At 41.1% G+C, this 13289-nt stretch overlaps 1 protein-coding gene across 4 annotated transcripts in view; it reads right to left on the bottom strand.

Annotated features, from left to right (window-relative positions):
- The window catches only part of LOC146554249 (disks large-associated protein 1-like), a 164818-nt gene that overhangs the window by 24008 nt on the left and 127521 nt on the right, over nucleotides 1–13289 (bottom strand). For all 4 annotated transcript variants that reach the window (XM_085253284.1, XM_085253285.1, XM_085253286.1 and 1 more), the window contains 3 exons: nucleotides 3048–3172; nucleotides 438–563; nucleotides 134–292 (listed from right to left, as the gene is read on the bottom strand). In XM_085253284.1, coding sequence (XP_085109410.1) covers nucleotides 134–292; nucleotides 438–563; nucleotides 3048–3172 — 410 coding nt within the window. The remainder of the gene's footprint in view (nucleotides 1–133; nucleotides 293–437; nucleotides 564–3047; nucleotides 3173–13289) is intronic.

Below are 13289 nucleotides of genomic sequence, written 5' to 3'. Positions count from 1 at the left end.
GCTTGTTAAATATTCTCTATCCAGCAGGGTAACATGTGGTTCTTAGCAGAAATGAAAACACAGATAAACAAGCTCCACATAATTTATAAGTAACTGAAGCTCAATATTTCGTTGACCGTGATCTCACGTATACCTGGATGCCTATGGAGAGACATTTTCCCTTCCTGAACGCATCTTTCCTATAATCATCCCGGTGGTCTTCAACTACTTGCCCCCTGCTCAGGATTGAGGGGATGGTGGTGTTGACTGTCATGGTGCTATTGTTGACATGCTGACTGGCTGGTCCGTGGACCTATGCAAGAATATTGAGAACACTGTAAATACAATATTCAGTAAGACAATAAAAATACAGTGTATTCTAGCTGAAATTGGAAAATATTTGTGGGTGTTTATTACGACGATGCTTACAGTAAAAACTAAAGCACTAAAGCACTGACCTGAGCATTAGCAGCCTCTATGGCAGCTGTCAAGGCCTTCATACTGTCAATGCTTTCTGTGGAGTTACTGAGCCCTGATTGGATGGTCATGTCACCTCTAGGTCCCTCTTCTTCCATGTAGGCATCCTGGTTAGTTTTAGAATACACAGTCATTTTAAGACAAGTTATATCACACACCTTCATCCATCCATCCATGAATAAAACCATGAATGAGCTGATGAACATTACCTGATGCTGCTGAAGTGAAGCAGAGTAAAGTTACAGAGGTCTTATTAGAGACACAGTTAAGCATTTTGCAATTTGGTAGAATTTGTAAAAGTTTAAATTTCTTCGGTATTGAACAGCAGAAATTAGGCATTCTTGTTGGAGGTCATTTTGGGGGGAAAAAACAGCAGCCAACAGCACCATACACAACAGTAGACTGGTGCTTAATAAGCAGGCGAATAATGCAGAAAACAGAGATTTGAGATGGTCAACTGTTCTTGAAGTACAAGAAGCTGGTGGTGGAAGCGAAACGGCAAAAGTTTTTAAAAGCGCAGTTTTTATATTCTTTTGTGCTGGTCCAGTGAATTTTGGTCAGAGAGTGACAAAACCTGCAAAATCTGTGAGATGTCGCCCTTTAGCACCCGACGTGCCCGTGTACACGCCGTTGGGTGAACGGGGTGACCGTGCTCTGTGTTTACATCTTTTTAGTGGAATCCGTTACCTGCTCGCATTTGCTGTTTTAGCTGTTTGGCAGTTGTTGAAATAGTTTTGTAAGCTTTAGCCTGAGATTCTGGCGTTTCTGGCAAAATACATTTATATTTAAAAAATTATTCAGGATTTAATGAATTGAAATTGCTTTATTCAAACTAAAATCGATTTGAACCAGGAAAATCCATTTTTTATACCCATCCCCAATCCTGGTACCCCATGCACTTATGGACATCCTTATGTTCGAACATGGTCTTCGTTATGGACAAACTGCACAAAAGACCAGTAATAAAACACCACCAAGATTCAGATTAGTTCTCTCAATCACACCACTCCACATCTCGCTGTTGTTGCCCATGTGAGCGTTGAAGTCTCCCAGTAGCACAAGGGAGTCACCATCAGAGGGGATACTCCCAAGAGCATCCCAATGTACCCACAAAGGCCAAGTCCAGTCTGGAACAGAGTCCAGCCCTTGTCCAGGAAACTAGTTTCAGAGCCCAAGCCATGTGTTAAGCTAAACCTGACTATATCTAGCTGGTATCGCTCAACCTCATGCACTAGCACATGCTCCTTTCCCACCAGTGAGGTGACATTCCATGTACCAATAGCCAGCCTTGATTGTTGGGGATTGGACTGCAGGGCCTCCTTCATTACATGAAGTTCATCGATCATCAAATTATTTATCTGTTATTGGGAACAGGTTCTTAGTATTTGTGCCTCTGTGCATCACCACAGTGAATTTTAAACAAGACCCTTAGCTTTAACTCAGGGGATTTACCAAAAGTATTGTATTAACAGATTAGAAACTACATTCCCCTATTTTCAGATACCCGAAAATAATTGGACAAGCATGTTCAAGTGAGACCTACTCCCTCATTAGTTTATAACCAATTCAGAAGATAAGAGATCTGGAAATGATTGCACTCAATAGCAATCATTTATGTGCAGGAACTCTCAACATGAGGTTCATGCACATAAAGGAGGCCATCACTAGGCTGAAAAAACAAAATAAACCTATCAGAGAGATACCACAAAGTTTAGGAATGTATAAATCAGGGGTGTCAGATGGTCTGCTGGAACAAGTAATGCACTGCCCAACTCTGTAACCAGGATGACCAGATTATCCAGAAAACATCTAAAAGTGCAGTTCTGTAAAAATAAAATCTTTAGACAGATGAAACTCATGAACAACTCATTGATTCAGTTCTATTTCTATTGGGTCAATTCACAGCAACAGTCGCCTCAAGTCATAAGCTAAAGAAGATAACATCATATGACATGAAGATGTATGTCTGCCAGTGGAACTGAATAAATAGTGTATATTGATGAATTATGTGACTGCTGAGCAGGGGTATAGTCAGATTTAGACTAATGGTACAAAACGGATTGGATGATTTTTCACAGTGGAAATTAATAATGACCCTCAAAGCAAAGAAACAGAATATTCTTCAGTGACAAATCAGTCATCTGATCTCAACCAAAGAGGACAAAACTGAAGGCAGACGAGACCCACAACAAGCAACAACTGAAGGTCACTGCACAAAGGTCTGGCAGAGCATCTCAAGGAAAAAAATACAGCACATGATGATATCCATGGGATCTAGACTTCAGGGAGTCAATGACCTGAAAGGACTTTCATCCAAATATTAAAATTAATTCCTATGTTTTAAATTGTGTTGAAAATGATGGACTGCGTATAAAAACAGTTAATGCAGGTTTTTTCTTTTTTTTACTAAATTCCAAATTATGGACGAAACTGCACAAGACCTAGTGTGAATGCAAGCACTATTACTCAGGAAACAATGAAAGTACGTATGCTTCCTTTATGTTGCTATGAATGACACCTCCATGGTACACATAAGGATGTAACCACACAAAGAGCAGATTAATATGATGGACAAATTCTTTGTGCAGTACCTGTGCAGACTCTGTGCTGCTCTGGGCTGTAATGGAGATGTATGGCTTGGAGGCTGTGGAGCAGGTTGAAGTTCTGGGTGGCACTGGAGGAGGAGTTTTCTTGTAAGTGGTGATGCAAGATGAAACTAAAGGAACAAGAAAGAAGAAAAGAAAACGGGAAGATGAGGAGACAGGATATGTTATAAATTAGTTTGATATACAAATACTGCACCAGAATGACAAGATTTGAGGTAACTATGCCTACAACCAAAGTTGTATTTTTACATTTGTACCCAGATACAATACCCACAGAAGATAACTGATCACATTTTCGATACCAGAAAACCTACATCATCTTTAAGGACATCTTTTATTTATTTAATTCTAAAAATGGATGTGGATATATCAGAACTATGACACAATATTAAGCCACATTTTCACAAAAGTGAAAGCTATTTTTTATGATGCTGAAAGGTGCAAGTTCAATAATGCAACGAAAAACTATAATCCTATATACTCGGAAGTAAAAATTAAAAGAAAAATGAAAGAACAAAGCCGGTGTAGCCAACTGAAAGTGGCTGGGGTAGATGAATATAAAACCTAAGGACATGTTGTGGACTTGTGGACAGGAACATGTGTCCTTATAACTGTGTGAAACAGATTTGTTTAAGTGATGTATAAATAAGCCTCTGCTTTATTACACGTTCCACACAATGGATTTAATGTCACAGGTTCAATGCTGGGTGACAAAACAACAGACAGGTAGACAGTTTCGCAAGGGTACTGATCTAGAGCTATCAGTTTAGTTTTTAATTAAATATAAATAGTGTGCAGGGAGATATGCATTGTGAATAGGCCTCCAAAATATGTAATTGACCAATAATTATGTAATCACAAGGGATAATTAAATGACCAGTCATCTTAAGTTAGTTTATGTAAGAACAACGTTTCCTTAAAAACATGCAGTGGTAGATATTTATGCTTGACACACACTAGGGGAGCAGTTAGGGTGGGGGCACAACAGTCTAATCCCCAGCTACTGAAACTAGGTTTTAGAACATAGAACACCATTTCATACTGTGTTATACCTATTCTAGTTATAACTGAGAAAATATTGCCTTAGTATATTTTAGCCAGAATTATCAGACTCTTCCATCACAGTAGATGGTAAATGGACTGGTTCTTATATAGGAATTTTCTACTCTATTTGAGCAATCGAAGGGCTTTACACAACTTGCCTCTTTTTTTCTATGCAAGTGCTTTCTATCTAACATTTGCATGGATTCATACTCCAATGGATGCATCAGTGAGCAACTTGGGGTTAGTATCATGCCCAAGGCTATTTGGCATGCATACTGGATTGTCTGTAGAAGACGATCAAATCAACTTCCGGTTAGTAGGTGACTTGCTCTACCACCTGAGCTACAGCCACCCCAATAAGATCTCACACTTGTAAGTTGGTGGAATAGGTCTTGGAAATAAAAATATAATGATAAAATACAATCAGCTGTAAGTTTAACCAATAGAACAAATAAGAAAATATCATGTATAAAATGATTCTTACTCTTACTGATAGTCTGACCATGGAGGCTAGGTATGTGTGTCTGTATGTGTGTGGGTGTGTGTTGTAGTGGCAGATTTCCATACTCTATGCATTGATCACATGTTTGAACAATATCACTTTAGTAATAGTAAAATCACTTTGTCTCAAAGTTATAGATATGTAGGATGTTATCACAAGTGGGCCTTGTGCTGATTACACTTTCACAGTGGGGCCATTGTATGTAGGTTAGAGACATCCAGGTGCCACATGTAAGGGAGGTGACGGGTGGTTGTAAATTTCCCTTTTGGAGGAAGGGTTTGAGGATGAGCTGAACTGGGAGGTATAGAGCTACGTGATGTGCTGTGGAATTTCCTTTGTCTGAGTTTGGTCAGGTCGTATTTAAGAGTTCAGGGCGGTGCCCATCTTTAGAGACCTTTTGGTGTGTTACCTGAGTGTTTTCTCATGTTCATGTGAAAATAAGGTAATGATACATGCAACTGAAGTAAGATTGCATAAACTGAATAAAACAGAAGGATATACACATGTGACTGAAAGTTCAAATGTGATGGAATTACTGAAAAGTCATGCTAAGAATAACATGGAAAAGAAGATGTTATACAGTCATTTTAAAGTTTGTTTTAAATTGTGTATGTAGAAAAGTCAGAAAGAAAGAGGATGATAAGTCGTGATATCTTCTGATGTCATCTCAGAAGATGTTACATCCAGAGAGAGAGGAGAAAGGATGACCTGGTACAAAAGTGTTGCGCAGAAGAAATAAGCTGCTCTTCCCTTAAGTGAAAATACATTGATGTTGGTTTTTTTTTTGCACTAATAAAGTTGTGGAGTTGTAAAGTATTTTGTCTAGTGTCAATTATATCATCAGTTATATCATTATCGCAAATTTTCAAATGTATATCGTGACAAATATTTTTGGTCATATCGCCCTGCTCTAACTGTGACTACTGGAACAAGAAGGCATAGGTGGGCAAGAGATAAAATCAGGGCACTGTCGGAATGTCACTACACAAGTAACACCAGCGGAAGGGGTTACATGAAGAGGACAGGGGACCTGTGGAATCTTTGATACACAGTATCATGTCTGACGACGAAACAACTATTAGCTCAGTGTTCCAAAATTCAGAAGAAGGGACTGCTATCACAGCTGGAGATCGACAAGGTACAAAACAAATACTATGGCAAGGGGGAGGTAGGATGGGGGGGGGGATATCATCACCCCCACCCGAGATTGGGTACCAAAGCGACAAGTACGATGGAAGAAGGAGAATTGAGTGTGAGAGAAACTGACCTGAAAGAGAGGATGATTGCAAAGATGGCAATATGGAGCAGGTTACCAAGACTATGTGAAGTACCCTCTGAAGGTCTACTAGAATGTGTGAATGCAGCACTATGGACAATCCCTACTGTGACCATCACCAAAACCAATCAGCTGATCTATACCACGGCAGCAGTGATCAGTGAGATGCTTGGCTACAAGATAAACCGCCACAAGGAGCAGTACCCTCCATGGAGAAGGAGACTAGAGTACACCACAGCAACCTCCCTAAACAGAAATTATCACAGTGGCAGACATCCAAGAAAGGGTCTCCAGTTTGAAGAGTTGGACAGCACCAGGCCCTGATTCACACCTGCTGGTAAAAGAAGCTGACTGCACTCCATGAGCATCTGACAGCACAAAAGAACCAGCTTTTAATCAACAAGAGACACCCAGAATGTCTGACTGAAGGCCAGACAGTCCTGTTCCCCAAGGATCCCCAGAAGGGACTGGTCCAATCCAACAACTGCCCAATAACCTGCCTCAGGACTGCATGGAAGCTCCTGTCAGGCATCATAGCGGCCAACCACTGCCACTGCCTGGATTGACTACAGGAAGGCCTATGACTCAATGCCCCACACCTGGATCCTGGAATGCCTAGAACTGTACAAGATCAACAGGACCCTAAGAGCCTTCATCAGGAATACAATGGGGATGTGGCGTACAACACTTGAAACCAACGTCAAGTCCATAGCACAAGTCACCATTAAGTGCGGGATCGACCAAGGAGATGCTCTGTCTCCACTGCTGTTCTGCATAAGCCTGAACCCTCTCAGTGACATCATTAATAAGACTGACTATGGATACTGACTACGCAATGGAGCAGTTTTCAGCCACCTCCTGTACATGGATGACATCAAGCTGTATGCCAAGAGTGATTGAGACATTGATTCACTGATCCACACTACCAGCATATCCCTGACATCGGAATATCATTCGGACTGGAGAATTATTTTGAGCAAAAAGTTTAATTTGAGTGAAAAAAATTCATTGAGGTGTGCAAGAAATGTATTTCACTGTTTGCTATTATCCATATACACACACAATAACATGTTGCTCAGTTGTTGGCATTTGCTCTTGCTCAGATCGTAGGCTTCTGTTCTGCTTGTGATCCATTTATTCTGTGCCATTTCTTCTGTTCTTGGTTTAGTTGATAGGTTTGTTTATTTCTTTTGTATTTTCATTCGGTTCCTTCTAATTTGTCTTCTCACTGAGTCTTGACGTCTGTTTGTGTCAAGCATGTGTGTCTTAATCTCGATTTCAATGTTAGTTATTTCCTGTCTTATATCTCTTGTCCTGTGTGCTTTGGGTTTAGTTCCATTTTCCCCAGTTTCATTATCTGTGATAGTTTCAGCTGTGTTCGTGCCTGTTGCCTATTCCCTGATTATCCTGTGTGTGTATAAATTTTCTTCGTTTTTTATTGCTTTTTGTTGTGTTCTCCCTCTTGCTGTGTGCCCTTTGGGTTTTTTGATGACCAGATGAAGCCTCGTAAAACCTTGAAATTTTCTATGACTCCCACCCTGTCACTCATCAAAACCTTTTGTCATTTCAACTATTTGTAACAGCTGCTTTGTTGCGTTGCAATAGTGTCAAGCATGGAAACAATCACTGCCAAGAATAGAGTTAAAAACGCCTTCATTTCATTTTGTGTGGTTCATTCATTGATTTAATCTGTTTTTGATTTCATTTAATTTGGAATAGTTTCAAAATGTCAGAAATTTGCCTTGGTTAAATTGGCAACTCTATTGACATATTTTTTTCAGATAGTCTCAGATGCTTCATACTGTTAGTCCACAGCATGCTAATCAGGTTTATGTCAGAATAAATTTTAACAGCACCAATATACTGGTCTCAGCTGGAGTGCTGTGAGCATGAGCAACAACCTTAAAATAGCAACTTTAATAACAGTGGTCAGGATTATAGCAATACGACTGTCCTCAGTCTGTGTTCTCTTTGAAATTATTGGAAAAGCTTAAAGTATGACCAAGTTAAGTTGTTGCCTTTCTCTGGTTAGTTTTTCATGTTGATCAGTCATTAACTGAAGGCAAAATCTTGAGATTATGCCTTGTAGTTTATAGGTAGTATAAGGAATGTAGTCCTTTTATACATCCTTGTATGTTACTGACAAAATAACCTTAACATTTCCCATTGGAGACTGGTAGATTGGATGGAAAATGCAGCCAATTTAAAGGAACAAGTTTAACTGTGAAGACATTTTATTTATAATTTAAAAAAATTTAAAATCCTCCAAAATGTCAAATCTTCAACTACATGTTCACATGGTAAAAGTTCTCATGGTCACTGAATTGAAATGAAACCCTTATCACTATCTTCTGCACTTCACTACAGTCGACAATATTTGCTCTTAGAAATCTGTGGTCGATCTTGAAAAATACATCTTTTATCTCAGTAAGAATTTAACCTGGATATATAAAGCACATAGAAATTGTGCAAAAATAATATTTAACAATAATATTTGATCCTTGGATCAAAAGGAGGGAATTCTGCAACACTAAGTCAAAGAACTGGCTAATGAAGGACATAATACACATAGATGATGACCTGTGGGTCTGGATATATTGGTCTTGGGCTCAGAAAACAACACTAGCCTACTATTTGTGTACTTAATTCTCTGCCTTAAGACTTATAACTTTGCTGCAAGCATTCAGGGAAAAAAATAAGAAAATTTGAACTTTTGACCTCAATTTAGGGGATCCGGTTGGCTCTGTTAGCCACTTAAGCCCCACGCCCCGGTACCAGGGACAAAAAGGAGGAGATCAAGTTTAATCGGTTATAATGTGGGGTGAGAAATTTAAGTCCCACGTGTGGTATCCACAGAGACCTCTGAATCTCAGCCAAAATCTCATATAAACTATTTCTACAACCACCAAACACAGCGAAAACAAGCCATGATTAAACGAGCAGTTGCGTAAATGCGCACAAGTCCGCTAAACAAACAAAACCAAACAAGAAATTCTTCAAACTTCATGTAACCGGCTAAAGAAAGGCTAGTTATCATGCAGAGCTATTACTGACTCCAAACACCAAGTTTCATCATGCTCTGACCAAAGTTCAGTGAATGAGCCACAACCACAAAAACACATAGCTGCGCAAATGCGCTAAGACAGAAATTGGCTTACCGTACCGATTTTCTGCATTATTTTCGCCGGTAGCCACATGATTATCAGCAGCAATACTCTAAACACAACAGGAAAGCCACAATTTCGGTGACTTGTAAACATAAGTACAAACCAATGTTCCAAGCCTGAAGCCAAAAAGACCCTGGAACTTTTTTACTGTAAAAGATGGACCGGTTCACAGCTATTTGGTCCAGTATAATTCGTACCTATCTTCCTTTTATCCATGTTACTTAGGTGTAAAAACAAAAAAGAACAAAAAACAAACAAACAAATACTGATAGATAGCGCAGTGGTAAGACTACAAGCCTTTTGGGTGGGTCGTGGGTTCAACTCCCAGCTAGCGTCTGCATCCAGTAAGGGTCCCTAGGCCAGATCTTCCATGCTCACCAAACCTACCTTGGACATGAGTGAGAGACAGAAAAATGAAACCATACTCGCTTGGACGTTGCCCAGATTAACAAGGTCCACGTCACGTGTTGAGGAACCAACACGAGTATATATAAGGAGGACATTATGTGCTGCAAGTGGGTAAGTTATGTACATTATATAAATAGAAATAGAACAAAATAAAACAATCTGGAAATTTACAGCTTGTGTACATTGCGTGAGGAGGGTGTTAAAGTGTCTTGTGCTATAGCGAGGCCAGAAGGATTCAGGATGATATGAGAATGTGGTAATGAGTCCTGTCTCAGTCACTTAAGGATGATGGGGGGGCTGATTGAACACACGAATGGCCTGAGGATAAAAACTCCTCTTGAGCCTCTCTGTTCTTGTTCGGATGGTGTCGAACCTTCTGCCTGATTTCAGAAGCTGGAACAGTTCGTTGCTGGGATGGGACGGGTCCTTCAAAATCTGTATCCTTGACACAGCTATTTCCATACCAGGATGTGATGTTCTGTGTGAGGATGCTCTCCACAGCGCCTGTATAGAAAGTCCTGAGGATCACTGGAGAGACTCTGAACTTCCTCAGTTGTCGTAGGTGGTACAGGCGCTGCCTAGCCTTTTTTGTCTGGACCTGAATGTGGGCAGACCATGTCAGATCTGAGATGTGGACACTGAGATACTTGAAGGACTGCACACTCTCCACTGGAGCTCCATTAATTACAATGGGCTTGTAGTCTCTGTGCTGACTACTTCTGAAGTCCACCACCAGCTCCTTGGTCTTCCCGACGTTCAGCTGGAGGTAGTTGTCCCGGCACCACGATGCCGGATTCTTCACTTCATCCATGTAGGCCACCTCATTGTTGTTGGAGATGGCGCCCAACACCAATGTGTCGTCAGCAAATTTCACAATGGTTTTGGAGTCGTGGGTGGCCACACAGTCTGAAGTGTAGAAGGAATAGAGCATTGGCGAGAGGACACACCCCTGTGGCGCTCCCGTGCTGATGGTGATGCTGTTGGAGATGCACCTACCCACCCTCACCACCTGAGTTCTGCCAGTGAGAAAGTCCAACACCCATGCACACAGACAGCTGTTGAGTCCTAGATCCCTCAGCTTTGTGAACAGTCTACCGGGCACTATTGTGTTGAGCTGTAATCAACAAACAGCATTCTCACATAGTTACCCTGTTTCTTGTCCACGTGGCTGAGGGTAGTGTGCAGGACGTGGGCGATGGCGTCCTCCATGGATCTGTTGGGTCAGTAGGCGAACTGGAAGGGATCTGTGGTGTCTGGGATGAAAGAGGAGATGGTTTTCTTCAACAGCCTCTCGAACACCTTCATAACCACCGAGGTCAGTGCAACTGGCCGGTAGTCATTCAGGCATGAGGGCTTGTTGTTCTTGGGGACAGGGATGATAGTAGATCTCTTGAAGCATGTGGGGACCACAGACTTAGCCAGGTACTCGTTGACAATCGAAGTGAACACACCTGCTAGCTGGTTAGCACAGCACCGCAGCAGACAGTGATGCCGTCTGGCCCAGCCGCTTTCCTTGTGCTCACTCTCATGAGCGCTGCTTGAACATCATGCTCTGCAATGCTGATCGCCGGTCCCTCTCTGATGACATCACTGACCTCAGTTGTCAGGCAGTCATTAGAATTAGCCGCCTGGCTAACCTCGAAATGGGCTGAGAAGTGGGCTACTAGAACAGGAAGGCATACGTGGGCAAGAGATGAATATAGGGTGCTGCTGGAATGCTACTACGCAAGTAATCCCAGTGGAAGGGGTTACATGACTAGGATAAGGGACCAATGGAATCTTTGATACCCAGCATCCAGATTGAAGTAGTAGCTCAGTGTTCCAACATTCAGAAAAAAGAACTGCTCTCACTAGAGATTGACGAGGTACAGCACATATGCTATGGTGAGCCAGGACTGCAGGTCAGGGGGGACTCGTCACCATCGTCCCCACCCAAGATTGGGTACCAAGCCCCAAGTGCAATGGAAGAATGATCGTTGAGTGCGAGAGGAACTGACCTGAAAGATAGGATCATGGCAAAGCTTGGAAAGGCCAAAGAGAAAGACAGCCGTAGTGATAGACAAAGCGACTTTTCCAGATTACTTACAACCTCCTCTTTCTGCATAAAAACAGTGTTGGAAAAAACATAGATACCATACCCCCGTAAGCATCAGTAAAGCAGTATTACACTGCAAAAATGGCATAAAAAAGGTAATTAACAATGGAAGAAAGACAGACCATCATACAGTCCCGATCAAAAGTTTAAGACCACTAGAAAAATGGCAAAAAATCATATTTTGCATGGTTGGATCTTAAAAAGGTTCCACATAGAGCTTCAACATGCAACAAGAAGAAATGGGAGTGAGACAAAAGATTTTTTGAGCATGCAATTTATTGAAAACAACGCTTAAACTGAAACAGGCTGTTTTGACAAAATGTTTTGTCTCACTCCTCTTTCTTCTTGTTGCATGTTAAAGCGTGACTTGGAATTTCGAGCTGCAGGTTTGACAAAACAAGTTCCAGCAAGAAAGCCATTGGTAAGATGTCAGAATAAGACAAAGAGGCTTGGCAGGGCCATGAAACACTGCTATTGGACTACTGAAGACTGGAAGAAGGTATTATGGACTGATGAATCAAAGTTTAAAATCTTTGGTTCATCATGCAGGATCTTTGTACACCGTCGAGTAGGCGAAAGGAAGGTTTCACACTGTATGGCATCAACTGTCAAACATGGAGGAAGAAGTGTTATGGTGTGGGGCTGTTTTACTGGATCCAGTGTTGGTGACTTGTACAGAGTGAGAGGCACCCTGAACCAAAACAGCTACCACAGCATTCTGCAACACCATACAGTATCCTCTGGTGTGCACCAGTTGGTCAGGGGTTCAACTTACACCAAGATAATGACCCAAAACACAAGTCCAAGCTATGCCAGAACAACCTCAGGAAAAAAGAACAAGATGGTAAGCTTGAAAACATAGAATGGCCAGCACAGTCTCTAGTAGGGCTGGGTTTAAAAAATCGATTTCTGGATTTTAGTCACCAAACAGCTAAAACAGTAAATGAGGGCAGATAAACGGATTCCACACAAAGAAGTACACACAAAGCACGGATCCCCCCATTTACCTGATGGCATGTACATGGACACACCATTGGGTGCTGAAAGCCAACACCTCACAGATTCTGAAGCTGCAGGTTTCATTGAAGATTGAGCCCCTCCCAAATGACCAAGCTCCTGATTCTCTTTCTAAGGTTGAATCCAGATACAAGAAGCAGAAGAAATTAGTTTCTGCTACTTGTATGTGTAGTCTTATTTGTTTGATCACTACAAAAATGGAACATGTAAATTTACAGAAAGAAAAGCCTCCCTCCTCTTCCCTGACTTTGTTGGGTCAGCTTTTCAGAGCAATGAGCCTGTCTCCGCTCTTCCACTTCTGTTTGGATATAGCGTATTTCAGCACAGATTTTTTGGGTTGCTTTTAGATGGGGTCAGGGCACTTCATCAGATGGTTTTCAATGTATCAGCAGAATGCTAAACGTTCACTGATGTTTGTTTTTAGAAGCATACTCTCATTCTTTCTATTCATACACTCATTCATTTTATTTCTTTTTATTTATTAAGTTACTTGTGTTGTACGTAGTGCCAACGTAGGACAGTTTTCCAATTTCGTTGCACTATTGTACTAGGTGTGACTGTGCAATGACAATAAAGAGTTATCTCTCTTATTTCTTATCTTTAGCCTCTTGCTGTTAGAAGCCAGTTCTTTTGGTTGATCCATGACTTCGGATAATCTGGATTTCTTTCTTCTACATGTTTAGGGATACAACAAACAACGTTGCATATAAAAAAGAAA

Source organism: Mchenga conophoros, linkage group LG18 (assembly GCF_057382185.1).
Source record: "Mchenga conophoros isolate Kocher_MC1m ecotype Shallow Benthic linkage group LG18, M_conophoros_male_GT1.1, whole genome shotgun sequence".
NCBI classification, from domain to species: domain Eukaryota; kingdom Metazoa; phylum Chordata; class Actinopteri; order Cichliformes; family Cichlidae; genus Mchenga; species Mchenga conophoros.
This window is presented reverse-complemented; position numbering and strand designations above follow the sequence as displayed.